The 24,202-nt window shown below is 41.0% G+C and overlaps 1 protein-coding gene across 1 annotated transcript; it reads left to right on the forward strand.

The window, feature by feature from the left end:
• The first annotated feature begins 425 nt into the window (after positions 1–425).
• On the forward strand, positions 426–21,577 carry ANXA2 (annexin A2). The gene is made up of 13 exons (XM_056500324.1): positions 426–613; positions 5,030–5,089; positions 8,172–8,271; positions 11,535–11,629; positions 14,349–14,462; positions 16,077–16,167; positions 16,631–16,710; positions 17,033–17,092; positions 17,640–17,733; positions 18,449–18,544; positions 19,509–19,567; positions 20,189–20,315; positions 21,220–21,577. Exons 2-13 carry the CDS (start codon positions 5,042–5,044, stop codon positions 21,273–21,275), a joined length of 1,020 nt encoding a protein of 339 aa, XP_056356299.1. The 5' UTR covers positions 426–613; positions 5,030–5,041; the 3' UTR covers positions 21,276–21,577.
• The last annotated feature ends 2,625 nt before the right edge of the window (positions 21,578–24,202 follow it).

Here is a 24,202-nt window from a genome sequence, read left to right on the forward strand (position 1 = left end):
CATTCTTCTAGCATTTATTGCTTTTGCCAGACGTCATTTAGGCTTGCAGGAAGCAGGCTGGGCCCCACCTGCACACTGCAGGGGTCTTGTTCTGCTGTGTATGAGCCCAGTTCTCACAGCGGGGCAGGGAGTGCCCGGCTTGCGGGGGCGTTCGGGGTCTGGGCGCTGTGCTCTGCCCCAAAGCCCCAGCACAGTCACGGCCGCCTTGCTTTGAGGGGCTCAAAGCACGGGCTGCAGCCACCTGCTGCCCCAGCAGCGCTGGGAGAGAGGCGAGCGGGGCCGCATCTGCAAGAAGTGGGGCACGGAGGGTGAGGGCTGCTCCCGGCGGCTCCGCAACCTCAGGAGCCCTCTGGGCGCCCGGCGGGGCACGGCTGCGGAGGGAGAGGCTGCTCCTGCCCTACCCTTGCCCACCCCGTCCCTGTCCCTGTCCCTGTCCTGCGCCGGAGCCGGGCGCGGCCGGGTGAGTCAGCGCCGTGCCGGGGGGAGCCGGGGAGGGAAGGGCCCGCCCGGCCCTACAAAACCCCGCCCGGAGTGCTGCGGGCCCCAGCCGCTGGCAGAGCCGCCCGAGGAGCCGCCCGATCTCCGGCAGAGCCACCGCGCCCGCCCCAGCCAGGTGAGCCCGCGGCGGCAGCGGGGGAGGCAGGAGCGGGGCCGGGCCGGGCTGCGGGCGGGGGTCGCGCTGCGGGGCCGGGCTGCGGGCGCGGTGCGGGCAGGATGCGGAGCGGGCTGGGGGCTGCTGGCCCCTCCCGCGCCCGGCTCCTATTCCTCCAGCCCTCCCCGCCTGTTATTTTTCTGTGCTCGGTTCCACGTCGGGACGGTGGGGCCGTGGGCGAGGCAGCCCTCGGGAAGCTTCATGCGCCCCGCAGCAACGCTGGCTGTGGCGACAGCGCTCAGGAAAAAGGAACTGGTCCCAAACTTAGTCAAACTTCCCCGGATAGTCATTTCTTCTCGTCGTTAAGGCGCACAAAGGCTCCGCTGGGTTGCCCGTGGTGCTGTCCGTTCGCTTCCCGGCGCGGGGAGCTGTGCCGCCCAGCCAGGCTCGCCGAAGGCGGGGTTCATTCAATTGGAGTGGGGCTGGAATTGCTCCCGCGGGCACGGCGGAGCCCCGAGCCCGCCAGGTCAGCGGCCCCTTCCCTTCCCACCCTGGCAGCCCAGCAGGGCGGTGCCTGGGCGATGCTCCGGGAGCCCCTGCGCCTCCCCGCTGGCTCAGCCGGGCTCGGGCGTGGCTCTGCTCCCACCCTGCCCGGCCAGGAGCGGAGCTGCGGGGATCCTGCTGCGCCTTTTGCACTGTCAGCGGGACCGCTTCCAGTGAGGACGGGAGGTAGGGCAGGGGAATGTTACCAGGTGTTTTAACTGAAGGAGAAGTGAAATTACTTCAGGATAGTTTTGCAGAAGTGAGTTGTGTGCTTGTATGTGACAGCTTTACTTCTGTTTAGCATTAGTTCTTATATTCATATTCAAATGCTATATCTAGACCCGATGTACAGCTCAAGAGTGAAAAACTTCTGGAACCAGTATGTCCCTGAGTGACTCATCCCTGTGTGTGCCTTCTGCTGCTAGAGCTGGTTTTGATCAGCAGCCCTAGTGGGCAGAGTTTCCTTTGGCCAGTATTTGGTGTAGTTTGCCTTGACAAAGAAAAAAAACCCAAAACAAACAAAAAAAGCCCCACAAAAATAAAAACAAACAAAAACCCCAAACCCAAAGAAGTTTTCTTGTAAATTCTCAAAAATGAGAATAGCTTGAATTTAAAGAAACAAAAGTCTTTAATTTTGTATGTACATGGTATCTTCCTGGAATGGAACTTCCTGGGTTATTAGCAATGCCTGTGGAAGAAAATTGTTCAAGTATGTTTGTGGTAGTGCAGATTAATAGATTTTGAAATGCTTTTCTTTAAAGGTTTTTGAGGTTTTTTGCTCCAAACAGTGGCTTTAAATGATGTGCTAAATCTTATCGGGTGGTTTGGTGAGATGGAGCCTTGCCTGTTTCTACTCCTGCTTAGCATTCTATATAAATTAGTGATTTTGAGCCTTTGATTCATTTACAGCAGATGCTGCAGATCCTCATCTCCCTCATCTACCTCTGTTAACAGGCTTGCCCTAGTTTTTGGACACAAATGTGCTCCAAGTGGAAGAGTTTCCATTCTCTCACTCTGGGGATGCTGTTGGCTTGGCTCAGATGTCTGGGAGCACCCTTTGCTCAACATCTCTGCCTACTATAATAAATGCTCCTTAAAATGCTAACTCTGCTTATTGAGCAATGCAGTTGTTTGTGCATACCTGAAACTTTTCCTTGGAACACAAGGTTTTTTTCCATTTCTCCATGTGTGTGAGCAGCCCTGGGCCTGCTTTTAAACATGTGTTCTTCCATTAACAAGGAGTTTCAGGGATAAGTTGGTGAATAGAGACTGGGCCAGTATAATAATAATAGACCTGTAAACCAAAACATGCCATCTGTTTTAGCAGAATAATATGATTCAGATTGTGTAATGTGCATTTAGAAATTGTAGAAATGCCTTAAGGTGAAGCATTAGCTTACAGCTGGAAGGTAAAACTTGATTCCTTTCCAGTGTAAGGAAGAACAGGCTAGTGCAAGTATTTTCTATTTACATGTTGAAACCCATCCAGAACTTGCCAAAAAACTACAGCAGATAAAATCAGTCCATCCATCAGAGAACAGTGAGAGTCTGTGCTGAAATACAAGTGCTTTACAGAGCAGGGTGTGGCAAGAGCTATGTTTGTTCTCAAGGTAAAAAAATCTTTCTCTGCAATGATTCTTGCAAGAACTCAGTTGTTTTTTTTTTTTTTTTTTCTTCTTTTGCCAGCTTGCTGTTGATGGGCAGTTAGTTGCTATGGCATTGTTGTGTTCTGGTAATATGAACCTGGAGTTCCAACTCTATGTGAGGGTGTGTTAGTTCTGTTCCTCCACTCTGATCACATGTTTTGTTCCAGCAAACCTGATTCAGTGTGGTTTTTAATTGATTTAGAAACATCAATCTTGCAAAAAGCTGTTCAGTATTTTTTTTTTTTTTTTTTCATGTGAAAGGCTATGCTGCAGCTGATTTGCTTCAGCTCTCACTGGTGTTTCCTTTGTGACAAAAAAGACTAAAGGACTTCAGTTGCTTATCTTTGGTAATAGTTGAAATACTGTCAGAGTACAAAGGTCTCACAGATAGGCTCTTCATTTTATGAAGCGGAAACATTAGGAATTCCATAACTCAGGAATGTATACCAGTCCCCTCCAACAACTATGATTAATAATGCCAACAGCAGATAACAGCTTATTACAACTTCTGCAGTCTTTCTTTAAAGGCCTGGCTTGGATTTTACCTCTGAAAAAACATTTATTCTCAAATATATCAGTGCATGACTGTCATTTTTGTTCTCTGTCTTACTTTTCTTCCACCGGAATCTTACTTTTTGTTGAAATAAAGTTGCTTTTGTTACTTAAACCTAGATTGTTTCAGAAGAGGAAGATTCTCTTTCTGTGTTCTAAGTGAGGAAATGTTAGATAGCAGTTAGACTACAAAAGTACTGTAATTTTGCTGCTGTGTTTTATTCTTGTAGCACTAGCTATTTTTGCCAAAAGTAAAGATTTCTTTGCTTTTCTCTTTACAGGAGCTAAAAATAAAAATAATTCATTAATTTATTAAAAAAAAAATCCTGCCACTTTTCCCTAGCATTTTAACCAGATTACCATTATCATGAAACTATTCCAAACTTTTCTGGTTCTTCAAGCTCTTAATTGGTCATTGAGTGGAAAGGAGATTGGTTTTTCTGGGAAATTGGCCTGGGTGGCTGGTACCAAGGAAACCCCCATCTTATCAGAGGAGTGACTGGTGGAGGATTGAAAAACCAGTTGAAAGGACACAGCCAGGACTGGCTGCACAATAGCTGGGAGTTGTCTGGGGGGGCACAGAGCCAAGTAACTGGGCTGTGGAAGTGAAGGGTGTGGCACCCAGCTGGAAACAGGGCAATTTTGGTATCAGGTTCACTTTTCTATTAGTGGAATGTCACTGGTTTTGAGGTGCTGCTGCCCTTTCTCCTTTCCTAAGTCAGCTCTCTTCCCTGTTTGTTAATGCTGTCTGCAGCTGGGTGTAGAGGTCCTTGGAAAAAAGCTTTAATTTCAGCAGCAAATAGTGTTTGCTGCAGGTGCCATCCTGGGTGACTGGGTAGCAGTGTGAGTAGCAATGTCTATCCTTTCTGTAGAGAAATTTGAGAGCAGGCTTTTGGGAATGCATCAAGCCTTTTAAATATTGCCCCTGGTTTGCAACCTTTGTCCCTAAACTGAGGGACCCTTTCACTAAAACACTGATACAGCTCTGGGAAACTCCCTGACCAGAAACCACAGTTTGAAAAAGGTGAAGTATTGGAACTTTTTATCACATCAGTGTTTATTTCTGCAATGTATATAATCCATCTCAGGGTTAGGATTTTCCCAGGATTTTTTTACATATACAAGGAAGTTGTTATTCAGGTCCTGGCAATGGAGCATTGATATTAACTTGCCACAATAGCTCTTCTTTTTGGAGTCCTTACTACCTCATCTCTGATAATCCTGTTACTGAGTGGTTCTGGAGAGCTACCACAAAACCACAAGGCCCAGCATCTAGTTTTAAAGATTAAACAGGGTTATCATTTTGTAAAATGCCTGCAAGGAAAGAAATAATTCCACTGCATTTCCTGAGTACTTGAGGAATTGGGCATGTGATTTAAATTCTACTACTTGTTGCTATTCTTTGACTTTGAGCTGGACCAAGCTATGTTGTTTCTCAATAATTTTCCTGAGTTTTCAGTTTAGGTATCCTGTTTAAGTATCTAAAATAAAAAATGCTTGTTTAGGGATTTTTCATGGAATGAAGGCCTCTTGTTGCATTATTCATGGTGGTGTGGTTTGGAAACTCTTAAATCTTCTTTCCTGCTTGGTATTAGCAGATCCATTGGACTGTCACTTGAAGTACTATAATGCTTCAAGACTGCTGTAACTGTAAATATATTAAATCAACTTGGTTTTTTTTTTTCTCTTCCTGCAGCATTCTTTCAAGATGTCCACTGTTCATGAAATTTTAAGCAAACTCACCCTTGAAGGAGATGTAAGTATTTTTATCTAAGCAAGAAAAGTTTATTTTACTTGAATCTCATCTTCCTTTTACAGGACTTCTGCACCAACAATTGTTCTGAGCTGTACAGTTTACAAGATTCCACACATCTCATAAACTTTTATTGGCTAAAAACCTAATCAGCAGTGATAAGTTTTCATCCACAAACCAGCTGTAAACCATAGGACAGTTATATGATTTAATGAGAGCTCTTCTGACTGGCCAGCAGCACCAGCAGTATCCTCCTGCTGAGCCTCATCAAAGAGATCACAGGTCAAACAATGGCTGGTTTGCATCTGTGTCCCTTTTTCTTCCAAAGGAACAAGTGAGTTAAGGATGAACAGAAGATGGAAATGTATTTGGTTTTGTTGATACCCTCTGAGTTTCTTTTTTTTTTTTTTCCCATTTAAAAATTGAGAACATTATGGGAGCAAAAATATTGGGGATCTAATTCCTGTAATTAATATCCCCAAAACTGAACTAGCTCGTGAAAAAATTTATTTTCTCAAACTTATTTTCTCATATTCTGTTTTATTATGGATTGTATATTTTTCTCCACGTCTGCACTTGGTTTATAGTTTTATTGAAATACCAGAAAGCCACAGTCTCTGTTTAATTTCTTAAGGTGCAGTTAGATGGTAGATGACCAGTGTGGTATCAGCATATTGTGCCATTAATTTGTGGTTCTGTGACTGTCACTGAAGAGGAAGTGAATCCTATCCATGCATTATTTCATCACATTTCTAATGAACTTGCTACACATATAAATCTTACAGCTGGTAGTTGTGCATCTGAGCTTGGTACAAGCAAATGTTTTGCCAGTTTTTGTTACTTATTGCAAAATTAATTATACCAGACTATGTTTGTGGAAGAGCTGGCCAGTGCACTGTAGGTAAGTAGTAAAACTGGTTTTGTGGTGCAAAAGCAGTCAAGTCTTCAGCTTTCATAGTTGTGTATTTCAATGGAGAATTACTTTTGGAATAATAATTAAGCAATCTATTCTCACAAGCAGAAATGTTTCTTCCTCAATGCTTGCAAGTATTTGCAAGAGTCAGATTTGAACACTGTTTCATGGCAGCATTTCCATCTCCCTCATGTTTCCCAATAGGAATAAATTTATTAAGCTCAGAGGAAGTAAAGCAGTTGGAGGACCTCTGAAGCACACTGAATGCATGGGGGAAAACCAATTTCTCTGCTTTAGTTTGGCCCAGATAGGTGGTGCAGTTGCACATTATCTGGACTTTTACTGCCTCATTGTAAAGAATGAACTAAATGGAAAGTCAGTTTGAAAGCTGTCTTGACTGAAAATATACAGTACTGGTACTGTGGTACAGTAATGTACCAGAGTAATGAACAGCTTGGAATTTAAATGGCTCTATTTCGTTGGCAATCACCCTGATAAGACCTGTCAGGTTCTCAGGGAAACTCAGGCTGACTTGGTACATGCCTTGAGTGGAGGGGCAGAGGAAAACCAGCCCCAAATTGCAAATATGCTGTGCTATCATCTTTACAGTAAACTACTCCATCCAAATTACTCAGAAAATTCTTAGAGCTGGGTGGAAGGAAAGGTCATCAGGTGACTTGCTTCAGATTCTCCAGATGCTGGTTAACAAGCAGTGCCCCAGGATGATGGATGCCTGGCTGAGCAATCCTTCAGGCACACAGATTTCTCTGAGGCTGCATTGCATGTCTCCATTTACTGTTTCAATTGCCAGTTGATCCACTAAAAGGCAAGGCTGTGTTTGTGGTGTGGCTCTGGGCCAGACTGGGGCCACTTTGCTGAACTGATGGGAAGAGACAAAAGAAAAGGATTCAGTTTATTGGTGCTGTTTTGACTCCCTAGCTCCACAGCATAAAGCAGACTGTCTCCAGAAGGCACAGGGGCAGCTGCCAGAGGAATCTGTACAGAACAGTGTGACCTCTACAGGGATAGGGTAGTCAGAAACCAGGGAATTTTTTAGTTAAAACCTATCCTCTTAAAAATTTGCATGTACAAGTATTTTCCAGGGGTATCAGGATATCTTAGTTCTGTTCATGAACCCGACTTCCTTTTGGAGTTAGAGATGGAAAAAAAAGTTTCTTGGGGATCTTTTCCAGGAAAGCTTAAGAAATGGTTGTGGCAATTTCAGGTGCTGGTAGCTCTACCTCTCTGCCAAAGGTCTAGGTGTCTAAATTGAACTGAGCAGAGTGGGATTTGTGAATATTATCCAGCTACTTGTATGAAAATCCTTGCTTTAATTTAACTTTGCCCTGGGAGGTGATAACAAGCTGTTAGCTTACACTGAAGCAGCTGAGAAGAGTTGAATCTCTGTTCTGGTCACCCTCTGTTTACAGCTATAATCCCCAGGAGTGGACCATAATAAACACTGATAAAATCTGGTAACTTGGAAAATGTTGCATCTGTTTACTAAGTGAGCTTACCTGCAAGTCCTCTTAGCAGAGATAATTTGAAATGTCATTTGGTTTTGCAAGCTTCATACTGCTTAAAACAAGTATCTGGAGGCCAAGAGTTTCAAAAAATTGTAATTAATTTCTGCTTTCTAGAACTATGGCCTTAAATAGAATTTTTTTTTTTTGTGTTATCTTTAAAGTTTATGTGATAGTGCACAAAACTTTTTATGACTTTATCATTGTCAATCTTCAATTTCCTTCTTTTTTAAATTTTTTTGCAGGCTATAATCAAAAGTAGAATATTGACTTCAAATCTAAAACACTGTAGAAATTTAACTTTCTTGTAATTAACTTTCTCTAGTAATTTTTCTTCAGATCTAGCCAGAAAACTCCAGATTTTCGAATATTGAAGTTTAGTGAGTGAACCTGGGAGGTGTTGGGTTTTTGCTGCATTAAATAAAATATCTATTTGTATATATTCTGTGTTATAATAAGTATGTTGTGAGTGGATTTCTGGGCAATACACTTGAGGAGAAGAGAGTTCAGTGGCTCTTAGCAGAATTCCATTTTCACAGGTAGTTCTTGCATTTAATCATTGGGCTGAATACAGGTAATGGAGAGCCATGTGTTTTATTAGTTGCACAATTGAACTCTGAAGGATTTTTTGTTCTTTTTGTCCTCCCAGCATTCTCTCCCTCCAAGTGCATATGCCACAGTGAAGGCTTACTCAAACTTTGATGCTGACCGGGACGCTGCAGCCCTGGAAACAGCCATCAAGACCAAAGGTGGGTGAGCAGGAGGGGCTGGGGCTTCCATTCTGTGCTAAGGTAGAGGGCTGGCTTGCAAAACACAAAACAAAACTCTGTTTCAACACCAACATTTTGATAGCCTTACTGGAGGAAATCTACTTTAGGAGGTGTTGGATTCCTCAGGCTGCGCTGATGAAATCTTGACCAAGTTAGATTTTGAACCCTGTAAGTGCAAAGATATTGGGCAGAGTGTGTGACTGTTCTGCTCTGTGTAATATCTAAATATTTCAGCTTTCATTCACACTCTTCGGATTAACTCCTCAGAGGTTGCTAAGCCATCTGTTGGGCCTCTGGAAAATACTGTGATGTGTTTATTTGGGTTAGATCTACCTGCAAAAACTATACTGCACAAATACATTGTCCAGCCCTTTTCAGGGCTTTAAGTGGAGCTGAGTTAAATGTAGGGGGTTTATATATATCCACCAGCCTAGGAAGGGAAAAGTGCAAAAACAACTCCAGGTTATATAAAACCTTGTAGTTAGCAATTGTCCAACCTAGAGGTTGCATCATGCAAATAACTTGTTAAAGTTCTGGCTTGTTCCTTTTGGTATAAATGCCATGGCTATGTTTCATTTTTATGCTCTTTAATGTTTCTGCATCCAATTTAGTGAGTGCCTTGGCATGTCCTTTGTAAATGTTGGCTTTTTGCTGCATAGGACAAGAAGCTGTTTGATTTCTGTATAATGCTCTACTGTGTTCAGTGTATAGATTAGCTGATGTACATGAACCTAAACAGAAGGAACTATCTGGAAGGGCACTAACAGAGCTTATGTTAGATTTCCTTTTTTTCTTGTAGCAAAGACAGTTGTTTAAGTGTCTCTTTTCTGTTTCAGAGTTATTTCCTAGCATTGACACTTAGTGTGTCTCAAGTACTTGTTAAATAATTTTGTCAGACTAGGTTGTGAATATTTGTTACTTGCAGCCTTCTGTTGAGGTTTCATGGGATACTTTTTTATTCCATGGGTGACAGAATTCATGCACAGGTTTGTTGTAGGAAAGGGCTTAGAACATAGATCTGTAATAAATTCATTATATCCAGAAATTGGTAAAACAATGATAACACATAAACCAGTCAATTCAATTTTACAGAAAGGTCTTCTGTGTATGTAGTACATCCAACATGCCCATATCTCATGAAAGAGATTTTAAGATTATGAACTAAAGGTTTTTAGAGGCTATCTGCTGGCTTGCTGGTGAGAGAGGGCAATGCCTGAAATCCACCAAACTGCATCAGTCACATATTCCAAACATTCAAACTGTCACTAATGAAATATCTCATTGCAACATGGTTTGGGTTTGGTGAACCGTTGCTAAGCAAAATAGCAGAGCTGAAATTACAGTCTTGTTTAATCTAAATTCTCCCTTTGACCCCATTCATGTTCATTTCCTCATTTTTGCTGATTGAGCTCCAACACTGTGAGCTTGCCATTGCCATTACATTGCCTCTTCCACAAGAAAAGCTATTATTAAGCAGAATTTTCCTTTCCATTCCCCACTGGTAGAAATGCAGGGATAAAAATCTGCCTAGCCAGAATAAATTTGGAAATAAACTCTCTTTCATTGCCTTGAAGCTTTCAGAAACTTCAGCAAACAGCAAAGTGCTTGAGCTGCTCCTGCTCTGCCCCACCTCAGCAGCTGTGAGTCAGCATCCTGTGCATGAAGCATGATTCCCAAGTGTGAATGAAGGAAAAGCACTTTATTTCCACTGAATGCCAGAGCAATGAGTTCACTTCATATTTCCATAGCATGCATATAAGAAACTTGGATGCAGTCAGTCATTTGTGAACTTCTAATCTGTAGCAATTGTGGTACAACTTAAAAATGTCATTTGCTTTTGTGAATGCCAAGAATGGTTTAAATTCAGAATTTATTAAAAAGCTTAAGGCACTGGCTTGTGCTGTGGGCCTGTAACAGCTGAAAGGCTCAATGTCTGTGTGTGGCCATTTCTGGACAGGGAGAATTTGTTTTCTCTTATAATGTGGGAACATTTTAAAATGTGTGGGAGTAGACTATGGCTGAAATGTGCAGTCAGCCTGTTTTTGACTCAGAGTTTGTAACTTAGACACATGATGCTTTCCAGGGCCTTATGGCATCATTTGCAGGCCAAGCTTGTGTGAGAGCACTGATGTAGGTCTGCCTCAGCACAAGCTAAGGGCTACCAAGTGTAGTATTTCATCATGAAAAATGTGGTGAAGAAAGAGAGAATTTTTGCATTTGACTTATAATTTTAGACTCTGCAGCTAGGGGCTAAAAGGTTTTTTGCAAGATTCCTACTTTAATGATTTGTTTTTATAATATCTGTTGCAGTTCTTTGTTTCAGGTTACTCTGGGTAACAGGGAAGAGAAATGGATTCTGGCAGGGATCTGAGTCCTGCTAGTAGCTGCTGATCCAGGGCTTACTTTCTGGGGTTTTTTATCAAGAAATCATCTTTTACACTGATATGTATGCAAGTGTGAAAGAAGCTAGTCATAATACTTTTATTAAGCAGAGAGAATGGAGGTGAAGCTCTGGGCTTGTTCTGACCTCTAGATTAGAGCCACCTGTTTACTTCAAAAGCTGACAGTTGCACTGAAGTGCTTGGACTTGGAATGATTCCCTTAAAACTAAAATGATTTCCCTAAAACTTTGCAGCTATGTAGCTCACTTAAAAGATAAGTTGGGAGTTTGGGCATCCACATGCCAGTTACAGCTCAGCATGGATCTTGCAGTGATTTCAAAAAGAAGCAGCACATACTTAGTTCTCCCAGTGTCAAAAATCCCTTCTGTCTTTTGAGCCTCTGAAACATACTGAATTAAATATACTGGTTTATTTCCCATTTCCGTGTTTGGAGTGGTGGATTAAATGGCTTAAATAGAAAATATAACTGCTTAAATTAAATTACACTAAAATTACAGGACAGTGGAAGTTTTCAAGTCTGTGTTCTTGAGCAGCTTTTAGCAGAATTCTGAGTGCTTGAAAACTAGTGCACAGACACACAAGTGAAGCACAAGACAGTGACAGAGCTGGTCACAAACTAGCCTTTGAGGTGAGTCCAAAGATCTGCATCCCATCAGAAATCTGGGTGGCTTTTTATTGGTGGCTTTTCCCCCAGAGCCAGGACAGGATCAGCACTAACTGGTGAGAGCTGCTGAGCTCTGCTCCAGACAGCACATGTGCTGTGTTTGGAGTGTTGGGGAACATCCTGACACAAAACCAGGGACAGGGAAGCTTCTCTAACTCCTGTCTGTGTCTTTGTAGGTGTGGATGAGGTCACCATCATCAACATCCTGACAAACCGCAACAATGAGCAGAGGCAGGACATTGCTTTTGCCTATCAGAGGAGAACCAAAAAGGTAGTAAAACATGAAGAAATGTTAATTATTGAATATTTTCCTTGTGGAAAATTAGATTTTTCAGGGTTTGTCTTTTCACTGAGATTCATGATGCATTTACTTTGTCCATGCTGTCACAGTTTAGGACTGGTAGAACTTTGAAATTTGTTGAATATGCACAATTGGGACTGGAATCTGTTGGAGATGGTGGTGTCCTAAAACCTTCAGAAATCACCTCAGGATTCCCTGGTGAAATGTACTAAAAATACTAAGAAGTAACTGGCATGAAATACCTCCATTTGAAGGAAAAAATGAAAGAGAGATGCTTTAGGGGGTTGTTTGTTTTTTTTTTTCTTTTGGTTGGTTTATATTTTTTGGGGGGTGTTGGATTTTTTGTTTATTTTGTTAAGACAACTCAGCATACAGGAAGTGTTCTGTTTCTAACTTAGCTGAGAAAGGACTGCAGTCAGTTCTGCTATGAGCACTGCAGCTGTGGAATAGTGATGTGATGAGTTGAACTGTCATTAAAAATTATCCTGGCAGAAATACCTTTGGTACTGATCTGCTGATGGAGAGAAATTAGTAAGAATTATGCAGAATTCTGTAAAATGAGTCTTGCTGTCTGGGAGGCAAGAGTTCTTCCCTTTTGAAGTTTTGAGAATCTTACCTTATTTGAAGTTTCATGCTGAAAAAGAAGAAACTTATATAGAGCTCAGATTATGATGAATGTATCTCTTCCAGGTTTGCCAGACCCCAAATGGTAGTCCTCCAGTAGCATCACAGAATACTCATCTGAAACCAAATGTATTTAAATGTAGATTTAAATTTTGGAAGTTCACCAGCTTTTGTGCATGACTGATAGAAGCATATGCAGAGGCACAGCATGTGCATGTGTGCACATGTCTGCACATCCTTCCCTGGGGACACTGGGACAATCTGCACATAAATGGACCCCAGTCATGAAATGTGTTGCTTAAAGCTTTGTTAAGTGTTCTGCATGACACATGCAAAAAGGCACAGTCAAGAAAATCTGCAACTTTTTTCATGTTTCTCTCTCACTTTTTTCCTTGCTATGACCCAAGAACAAACTGAATTTATCAGAAGTTTAACAAGTGCCAAAGAATAAAACAGTCATATAAAGAATGGGAATGTGCAGTAGAAACCACTCAGGGAGATAAACGTGTGAGGAGGAAGTGGGATGGGAAAAGACACGTAGGTATATCTTGTAGGGACAGTGTCTGGTGGTTTTCTTTGCCAGCAGTTGTGCAGATTTTGTTGGCAATGTGTTGTGCTGTACTGGGCTGCTTGCTTTGTGTGTTGCAGGATCTAACAGATCCCAATAGAAATTACTGATAGATAGTAATTTTTAAATGTCACATAGTCTACCTCTCTTAATTCTTTTGGGATGAGCAGTGTCTGATGGAAACCTTTGCTTTAGGTTGGAGGGGAGCCTTGTTTCCCAAGATGGACACCAGGTTGCTCAAAGCCTCATCCTGCCTGGCCTTTTAAACATTTCCAGCCAGCCTCAACTTCTCTGGGCAGCATGTTCCTTAAAATTTATTATAGAGATATGTGCTGTCTTTCCTGTGGCAGATCTGAAGAGCCCATTTTCAGCCAAATAAAGGCTGGAGCATTGTATCCTAAATGGAGTAGTTGTACTAAAATGTTTCTTGGTCTAAAGCAGCCAGATGCCCCAAACCCCCATTCTCTCTCTTGGTTGATCCATGCAGTAAGTGCATGCAGTATTAGCACAAAGTAGTGCCCTGGATTAAGTGGGTGACTCTGGAAATTACCTAAATGCCTTGCCTCATTATCTCTGGCACTTCTCTGCAATTCAGCTGAGGTCACTTTCTCTATCTCCTTTCCCTTGCCTCTGCAGATCAGTGATTGTTAGTGAGAAACCAGCAATTGAAATGCAGCAATTCCCTTCTGAGTGCTACAGATTTAACTTCAGCTTAGGGAATACATGGATCTGTGTGAACCACAGGCTTGGTCCCAGGAATTTCAACTTTGTAGCATACACTACAGGGAAGCTGATAACTTAACATAATTCAAGTTGCATCTGAAACCCATAAGAGGACATAGGATCTGTTTGGTGCAGATTTGCATGCTCTGCAGTGACTATTTCTTTTTATAGGACTGACTGGCAATTAACAATAGGAATTTAGGCTACAATCTTCTGATAGTTTCCTTGAAGACAGGCATAATTTTTCAGTGGTCAGGGATGATTTTTTTATCTCCTCAGCTAGCTGGTTGGGAACTGGGCCTTGCAGTGGAATAAGTGTGCAGTCAATTTTCCCAAGTCTTAGCTAGTAAAGAGCTGGGATAAGAGGAAAAACACAAATAATGCAGTGCTGCTGGGAAAACTGTGGGAGTATGATGGGGAAGCACTGACCACAGGGAGTCAAACTCAGATCCATCTGTGCTTATTAGCTCCAACAAAGCATCACTGCTTCAGCACTGGAGTGAAGCTGCTCAGATGTGTCTGCACTGTGCTTCCCACTTTGTCATACACTGGTGCATTTCTTCTTGTTTTCAGAGGATTGGAAAAAAAACACCTTGCTCTAATTTCTTTCTTAGGCTTTCACAGCCAGAAAGCTCTTTATGTTTCTGTTTTCTTGTCTGTTGTGTAAGAAATACTGCTGCAAGCTTGGAGACTTAAAGCCCTGCAGGTTAAATTCTCTGGAGATCAGAAGTGAGCTTTAATTTATTTTCTTCCATCGTCCCATCTATTTTACAGGAACTTTCTGCAGCACTCAAGTCTGCTCTCTCAGGTCATTTGGAGGCAGTGATCTTGGGCTTGCTGAAGACACCAGCACAGTATGATGCCTCTGAATTGAAAGCTGCCATGAAGGTAAATAAGCTTTGAAATTTAACATTGTTGATCTGATGGAGCTGTCTCGAGAAAGGGTATGGACTTCATATCCAGGGCCATGGTTTTCAAACTGATTTATTTTCTTTTTTTTAGTGCTGCAGTTTAAATATCCAGCTGCAAGGCATCCAAAATGAGGGAAATCATGGAACTATATTTAAACTAAATTAAGAGGTTTTAAAGTCTTAATTAAATCCTCACTTTGAGGAAAAAGTTATTCTTGTCAGCTCAGGAGTAGCAGATAGGCTGCTCTGCCTGGCTACTTTGCTGACTGCTCTTCCAAATAATGCACAGGCTCATAGTATGAGAGATCTTGTTGGCAGGAGCCATCAGATCCTCTGCTGGCACTTATAGGCTTAAACAGTAGTTTTCAGTTACTGGGTCATCACTGATCTGGAAAGAACATCTTGTACCAGACCAGCCCTTGTGTTTTACAAGGAAGATGTGGCATCAAAAGCAGTCTTTGCAGAGAGAGGTATCTGCTCTGCAGGCCACTGAAGCAAGACTTGACAAGTGCTCATACCAGTACAATCATCTTTTTAAGCAGACTAAGGTGTGGGAAATTGTAGTTATGATCATCTAATCATCACATTCTGAATGTTCTTATTCAAGTTAATTTTTTTTTAAGAATTAAAGCTAAGTACTTAGTTATGTCTAAAATTAAAATTAAACCTATTAATTAACTTCTCCAGATAATTAAAAAGCAGTTAATAAGCAAATAAGAAAACAAAACCATCTCCTCCACCACACACTACCCTCACCCTCCAAAAAATATTCCTTAAATTCCCAAACTCAAAAAAACCCACTATGGAGATGGTAACTCTTCACCTGTGGGCCAAATGCCCTGTTTGAGTAATCAGATGCTGCCCTCTCCTGGCCTGAGCACAGCCTATCCATAATTTATTGTGACTTAGATTAGTTTCAGGTTTGGGATTAAAGACCAAGCAATGCCTCAGAGTAGTCCCAAATGTAGAATATTCTATGCTCTCCATGGGTTGCTATTCCCAGTTCCCAAGCACCTGGTCTGAATTAGCAAAACCTCTCAGTGCTCTGAATTTGCTGGAGCTTAAATCTGGCTTGATACATGGAGCATTACAAGCTATGACTTTGGCACCCGAGTAGAGAAAAGCAAAGTTATCACTGAGGTGTTAATTATTTTTCTGTTACACATTCTTGAAAATATTTCAAAAATTTTTAGAAAATTACATATGTTGCTAGTCTTCATTTTTCCCCCAGATACTTATTAGAGCCATTGTGTGGAAAGCACTCCTAGTTCTGCCTGAGACACATTTTCCCAGGATGTTACTTCTCTTGAAATCCTGTGGAAATTTTTGCCACTTGCAAAACGACATTCTGTTACAGGTGGGCTTAACAAACAGCATCTTAACAGGAGGATAAGACTCGATTTTCTTCCAAAAAAATCCCACAGGCCATGACAAGCTGATCTTCAGTTATGCTGGTGAGGAGGCCACTGTTAGACACTCATTGCACATTGCCCAGAGAGAACATTTAGAGGCTCTCTAAGCCACTAGAAATATTCCATCTGTTCTTTCCTGTTGGTTGCTAGCTCCTGACTGAGTCCTGTGTGTGTTGCAGGGGCTGGGAACTGATGAAGACACACTCATTGAAATCATCTGCTCCCGAACAAACCAGGAGCTCAGTGAAATCAACAGAGTCTACAGGGAAAGTGAGTTTACTTTGCAAGTTTCCATGTGCTATGTCTTTTATACTAAATTACTTGGGTAAATTCCCCTCAGTGTGAATTTCATTATTAGAAAGCTCACTCAAATCTGCTTTGGTTCTTTGCTACTTTGGACTGGTGTTCTGGATATTTGTGTAGTTTATATAGTTTCATCTTGTTGCTTGTTAGCAAACAGATGCAAGGCTATTTGCTACTAATAAAGTTGTGTCTAAATGAAATTTTTTCTAAGCTTTCCATGAGAGACTGATTGCATGGAGCTCATGATTAGCTGGTAGCAATGCTGAGTTTGATGTAGGCAAGTGTGGGCTCGTTTTCATTGTCCTCCACACCTGACTTAGATTGTAGCTGTTTATGTGCATAAAACACAGTAATTAGGAGCCCTTTTTTTTTTTAGCAAAGGAATATTTGTAAGGCACCCTTTGCCTGAAAAGAACTCTTTGTTTTCTAGTGTACAAGACAGAGCTGGAAAAGGACATCATCTCAGACACATCTGGGGACTTCCGCAAGCTCATGGTTGCCCTGGCCAAGGTAGGACTGCTCACAGTTCTCCACTTTTTGTTAATGTCCCTGAGTGATGGCTGCCAGTGAAACAGTTTGGTTTCTGATGCACTCTTAAATTTCCATGTGTTTTCACTGACCTTTGGGGGGGAAAAAAAATATTCAAATGTTGAAGGGCAAAGTATTTTAACAGAAAGGCAGCATTGACAGTGTTATCTTCATAATGGGGGTGGAGTGTGCAGTTACTCATTTAGCAGACTCGGGTTAAAAAAAGAAAAAGAATGGAATATGCACATAGCAGACTGCTTACTTTCTATGAAACCTTTCTGAAATACTGATGTCTTGTTTGAAGGGCAAAAGGTGTGAAGATACCTCTGTGATTGATTATGAGCTGATTGACCAAGATGCCAGGGTAAGTGCTGGGATTGAGCCTGGAGTATCTCCAGTTGGTCAGGCTTTGGGGGATGCTGAACTGTGGAAGTGGAGAGCATTTGTGAAGTAGGTGTTTCAGATGGTCCTGCACAGCAATGTTTGCATGGTGTCAGTTATCAATTTTCAGACTACTTATCCACTCTACAGAAGCTCTCTGGTATTTATTTTAGACACATGAAGAGAGAGCCTTTAAGAAAAGCTGACACATCCACTGCAGTGAACTTAGTGGCTGTTAATGCTTGTTCCTTACATCTGCATCTGTCAAGAGCAGTTCTGCTGAGCTAAACGAGCTAAGTACAGAGTAAAGCTGTAGCCAGAGGTGAATACAAAGTAATTAGTCTTGGTGTCAGATTTAGATCCTTAAATGTTGTTGTGGTTACCTGCCCAACCATGTGTCCTTGTGTGTTTCTCCCACAGACACAATTCCAGTAGTGCTTGTTTTTACATTAAGGAAATTGTATACATCTGCAATGGCTTCTTGTGCAACTCCTGATTTTTTGTGATTTTCTTTTTCTTTCTAACCCCAGGACCTCTATGATGCTGGTGTGAAGAGAAAGGGAACTGATGTCCCCAAGTGGATCAACATTATGACTGAAAGAAGTGTTCCCCACCTGCAGAAAGGTACTATTCAAGAGACAGATTTTTTTTTTTTTTTTTTTCCCTTTAAGAGAAAGTTGTAACAAAATGGTAACTATTTAGATTGAAATGATTGTGAAAAGTACTCAAAAACATAGGAGATCTTAATTCATGTCCAAGGTGCTAATTTTTTTTGAAATCTAGTTATTTCTGTGGATGTGTTGATCTCACATTTTAAGTGTGTACAGTTCTTTTTTACACAAGTGTAACAATGCTCAATTACATGTCACATACACTGAAAACAAAGATGTTGGAAACCTAGAGAACATGAATGCAGGAGATCTTGAGAAGTCCTTTAGCTTTTATCTCTGTGCCAGGGTAGCTTGGCTATATCATATGTTTAACCTGCCAGTGAAGACTCAAAAGCAGATCTGATACTGCTGTAAAGCAGCACATGAGAAAAACCATTTGAAGATTTTTCAGAGCTTAAATCACTGTTGTTTCAAAAAATACCTGTACAGGATTAAGATGGTATTTTCCCAGATTATGGAGGTCTTCAAGGAAAACAAAAAGGCCACAGCATGGGACCTTTAGCTGACAAACTTATGCTTGTATTTAAGATGAGATTCTCAGGAGGACTTGATTAGATATTTATTAATCATGTGTCTCTACATTCCTGTGTCTGTGTACATACTTTGGGTGGTTTTTCTGCCAGTTCTTGGTCTGGTTTTAATTTCACCTACTTTCTTTTCTGTGCTAGTCTTTGAGAGATACAAGAGCTACAGCCCATATGATATGTTGGAAAGCATCAAGAAGGAGGTTAAGGGAGATTTGGAGAATGCCTTTCTTAATCTAGGTAAGTTACCCTGAAGTAAAGACTGTTTTTATATGATCTTTACAGGGCTCTTGCAATGTATCATGATAAAGGTAGGGCCTAGATTCACCCTGCTGGATGAGAAGTTAGCTGGACATGCTGGTGTTGGATCCACTGGTGTATTTTAGGATATTGCAGATACTGAGAAGCAGCTTATTTTTGCCCTCTGCAAAATATAAACTTTGCTTCCCAGTTAAAGTGAAAATGCATGTGTGTTGTGATCTGCTGTTAATTCCACTTTTATTTGCTAGAGAGGCTTAATGTTTGTTTCCTCAAGCAAACAGAAAGTTGAAATTTTTCAGTACCCACATAGGCTGGGGAGAAAACAGCATGTGTATGAGAGGAGAAGACAGGCAGGCTGTGAGGGGTGGTAGGGGCTAATTGAAGAGCTGATTTGACACTGAATTCTCTGCAATAGAGTTAGAGTGTAAGGCTGGTACTGTGCCATGAGGTGAAGATGACAAGGATGTCACTGTGTTTAAGGGGGAGTTCTTTAAGGGGAAAATCCATTTCAGACTAAGGGTGAACTGAGAGCTGTGTAATGCAGATGGAGTATAAACAGAGTTCAGCCTTGAAAAGGAGGCTTCTCATGGATTAGTATACAAGGAGATTTTCCAGAGGAGAGATTGCTTTTAGATCTGGAACCATGAATTGGGAGCTGTGGAGGAGAGCTAGCAGTCTGAATTTGTACAATTCTGAAATGATGTAATTTCCATGGAACGAAACACTTCCTAAGAATGTGAGCATCTGTGGTTCAGTCACAAGCTAAACCAAATGACTTCTAAGTAGCAAGTCAGGTAAAAATATTTTCTCTGTGTCCCCCCTTTGGAGGACTTTTGCTGAAAATCATATTTTGACTACTTACCATGTCTTTAAAAATGGCTGCAATATTCTGTGTCCTGTGTGTGGACAGGATATTTAACTATTCTTCTCTCTCTCACCTCAGTCCAGTGCATTCAGAACAAGCAGCTGTATTTTGCAGACAGACTGTATGACTCCATGAAGGTAGGAAAGACTGTTTTTTCTTTCTACTGTTTTTTTGTGGTTGTTGTTGTCGTTGTTAAGCACTTCTGTTCATATGAAATGTGACTGGCATGTGAATAAATTAACAATTATATACTACTGTTCTTCTGATATGAGCCTGGATTATCTATTCATACTCATCTGGTATAGGGAAATGTAGAAAAGGGTCTCATAATAAAGATCTTTATTACATCAATTGATAATAATTAGCAAAGTTAGACACATCTTTTGAGTGTAACTAAGAGCAGATAGCAGAAAAAACTGTTTATTGAATACCAAAATAAGATATTGAATTTGCCTCAAAACATTTTGTGAAGAAAAAAGATGAAACACCTGGTGACAGGTGACCTGGTGAACCAAAAGTGCTGCTTACAGTCTAAGCTCAATTTGTGACTGCAGGCTGGTTAAGCACTGCTGATGGGAAAGGTAAATTCAAATTCTTGGATCATAATAATGACCTTCGTTAGAAGATTTATTTAATGGGAAGATTTATTTGATTGTATCTTTTATTGCTCACCTTGGTTGCCTGCAGTTTGCTGTCCCACCACTAAGAATTGGTGGCTTGCTGTCATTTCAGCTGTTGCACTCTGTGTCTGCTTGCAGGGCAAGGGCACCCGGGACAAGGTGCTGATCAGGATCATGGTGTCCCGCTGCGAGGTGGACATGCTGAAAATCAAGAGTGAATTCAAGAGAAAATATGGCAAATCTCTCTATTATTTCATCCAGGCAAGTTTTCCATCTTTGGTTTGAGATCCTGGGCCTTTGCAGCAGGATCTTCATTAGATTCATGGTACCACTGGGATTGGTGGGAGGTGTGTTAGAGGCTGCAGTGATAATATTGTGTTGTCTATGTGCTATGGAAAAACTCACCTTTATCTTCACAGTCTGCAGCTGGTACAGTTCCTGGCAGCCACTTGACAGTATATGCAGGCTTTGTGCAATCAACTGATGTGTTCTGAAGGAAAATTCTGTTCACCAGTCCATATCCTCAGAGCAAAAGAAAAGAGAATTGTTCTGTGATCGCTGAATGAAAACAGAGCATCAGAATTGCTACTTCCTTTCATTTCAGTGCTCAGGGACAAGGGTCTTTAGCTAGAGTGACTTTTGTCCATTTTTGTAATTAGAAGCTACAGCTTCTGCTAGGTTTTGTCTAACTTGGGGCATAGGTAAGAGCTTGTGCATCTGTTTCAAAGCTAATCTTCACCTTCACAACAGCATTTGCTGCATTATTCCCTGTATAGAGTCAAAATCTTAACTTAGAATCTTTTCCTGAAGGTGTCCAGTGTAGATTATTAGCAAATGTTTTTAATAGTGACCTTGATATGTGAGTTGTGCAGTGCTCAGTAAGACAGAGCAGAATTTAGTCCTTCAGCTTTCCTTTGTTGTTTTATTCTTTTTCATACCCAAACTTCTCTGTTCTTGGCCTTGCATTTGTCTTGCAAGAATGATTAAATAATTTCAGTTCATATGTAAGTAAAACTCAGTTCAAATTAGTCTCTGAGACTGGACTGAGAAGGCTTCAGTGTGAATCACAGACTGTCCCACAGGTCTAGAATATAGTTAATATGCTTTCACACTTTGTGACTGTTTCCTGATATGTATTTTGAATTTTTCTTCCCTTGCTTTACAGCAAGACACAAAAGGGGACTACCAGAGGGCACTGCTGAACCTGTGTGGTGGAGAGGACTGAAAACTGTGATAGAAGAAACCCAAGCCCAGAGACATGCCTTTTTTGCTCTTCATTTTACTGTAATCCTAGAAAACCTGAATTTCCTAGCTAACCTTGACTTGCCCTTTCCCTCCCAGAGCCCTGTTGCAGTTTGCTCCCCTGTGCTGCACGTGCCCCTCTTGGCAGCTCTGCTTGGCTCTGCCAAAGATCCTAACAGTGTATAGCCAGAGAAACTAACCCTCCAGGGAGAAACAGGCTTGTGAAAGGCTCTGCTCCCTGTGCAATGTTTCTAATAAAACAAATAAAATGACATTTTACTGTAAGAGTTACGAGTCTTTCAGACCTTAATTTGAAAACTGCCTGAACAGTTGATGTCTATTTAGCTTTTGCTGTCCATTTTCTGTATTGTTTTTATCCTCCCAGGGTGTAGCAATGGGGAACAAAGCAACACAGAGCCCCTTTATGCATCCAGAGGAGATCACTTTATTGTAAAAATGGTAAAATGTTTTCCTCTTTTCACAGCTGTTGATCCCTTAGAATTGCTAAACTGCCTGTAAGTATCAGGTGTTTTCCCTCTGTCATTATCTGGTTTGTAGCCCCGTTTCAATGGCTCAGGCACTCCTCAGAGATAATTTTAATCTCCTCAGAGATATGAGAAGTACACAAGAAGGCTGTTTCATGCCACCATTAGAAGGGTGAGAGATTTTGCTTAAATATCATTGGCTGTAGACCACAAAAAATATTTGGTGTGAAAACACTGTAGTTGGTAAAATATTGATAACTTAAATGCACAAATGATACAATTTTTCAGGAGCAGCTCCAATTTAATGCCTGATGGAGCAGTGTCATTCACACCTGTTTACAAAATGTCTCTCTGTCTAGAATTGTACATTTAAAAATTATTGCTGAGGTAGCAAATCACTCTTTGAATCTAATTAGGTAAGTCATCTCTATAAATGTTGCTTGCTCAAATGTGGCCCTATAAAAGAAATCAAACTGCAAGCATTTTTCCAGTCAGTGGAATGAACAACTAGAATTTGATGGCTGGCATGCTCTGCCTCACTGCCACAGGATGCTCAAAATTGCAGGCTGTCTTCCTTTAGGAGCAAAACCATATTAAATAAACCAGCAGGATTTCAAAGGCCAGGGTTTTTTTACTGATTTTAGACCAGGAAGTAAATTAGTCTCCTGTGAGATCTAGAAATTTGTTTGTTAGCATTGTTGATTTTTTTTTTTTTTTTTTTTAATTACTGGCTTATTGATGTTTCAGATAGGAATAAATTTCCAAGCCCTGTTGCTGATCTTGTTGTTTGGTCACAGCCTTGCTAATAAGCAAGATGGGTCCCTGTCCATGGTGTATTGCAAAAATCAGGTCTTGGAGACTTTGAAATACAGGAATACCTTGAAGAATGATGTTTGACAGTGTTGCAACATTTTTTTTTTAGTAAATCCCCACATGGCAAATTAAATATATGATTAAAAAACAAACAAAATTTTCAGTTGTTGATAATGTAATTTAGATCATTATCTAAGACCTATTTACATTCAGAGGAAAAAAAAAAAAAAACCCTAACAAAACCAAAAAACGCAAAAAAAAAAAAAAAAAAAAAAACCTACAAAAACAAACAAACAAAAAACCAAAGGAAAAAACTCCAAAAAAAAAATCTTAAAATTTGCTATTCCCAGCCTTTTTTGTCCCAAGAATCTGAGAAGAAATTTTTTCAGGTCAAATCTTGATTCAGTTTCTTGTGTTTCCTCTTTGGTGTTCCCATTCCAATAGCACAGGCAATAACCAGAAGTTTCACACTTCATTGGCACTGTTTCTTTAACTACCCAAATTGCACAGCAAATTGCAGCAGTAGGATTTAATTGGATGTGTTTCTTACCAGACCTTCTGTTTAACACAGACACTGGAATACAGAGCTAGAGAACTCTACCTCTGGGCCAGTTTAACTTAAAGTTAGTGAGAAATAGGATGTTCCTAACATGGAGAGGTGCTTCCTTGTCCTGTGTGTAAGGGACACTTTACTGTTCCTTTCAGAATTCACTTACTCATATTTCAGAGGAATTTTTCTAAGTAAGGGTCTAAACATTCCAATTCCAAGTAAGAGAGCATCACTAAAGAGTAGCTGTCATGTACTAGGGCATGTTCCTTATTTCTGCAATTCCTGCCTTCATTTGCACAGCATCTAAACATCTTATGAACATGTGAAGTGGTGAGGAGTCATGCAAGATGTTTTACAAGTGAGAATCAGATGTAGAATGGTTTAAATGTAGTTCAGCTAAAACAGAAGCCAACATTTACAGACTCTGGTAAAAGAAAAAGCTCCTTACAAGATGGAAGCTTTGACTCCCTGGTGTGAAAACAGCTTTTTAATTAATACTATTCTATAATTTTATTTCTCAAATGGATAATGTTTACTCTCTGAACACTGCATTGGCTGTTTACAGGGGTTGTTCAGTCTCATAATCTGAAGGTGGTGAATTTGATCCTCACACAGGGCACCAAAATGTGAGGTTCTCTGACCTCCAGTGCTCTAGGCACTAACTCCAGAGCTCTTGGCTCCTACTTAGTTGGGTTATCTTAAATAAGCAAAGCAGCTGGTAGTTAAAAAGGTTATTTATTACAAAGCACATCAGTCTCTAAAGGCAATGGCAAAGCAATAGCAATAAGTGAATGGCTAAAAGCCTTTGGCTAAAAGCACCAGCTCTCCCCAGTACAAACTCTTATATAGGATTTTTCCAACAAGCTCAGACCACCACTCCTTAACCTATTAGAATTCTAGTTTCTTAGCACACCAGGTTATAGAACTACACATACACCCTATCTTGCTCTATTTGAAAAATGTCAGCAATATTCTTACTAGAGCTCCTTTATGTCTAAGTCCTGTCTACAACTGTGGGCCTGGAGCCTCTACTGAAGATATCACTGTGTTTCAACCTTCACT

The sequence above is a fragment of the Oenanthe melanoleuca genome, chromosome 10, assembly GCF_029582105.1.
Source record: "Oenanthe melanoleuca isolate GR-GAL-2019-014 chromosome 10, OMel1.0, whole genome shotgun sequence".
Classification (NCBI taxonomy): domain Eukaryota; kingdom Metazoa; phylum Chordata; class Aves; order Passeriformes; family Muscicapidae; genus Oenanthe; species Oenanthe melanoleuca.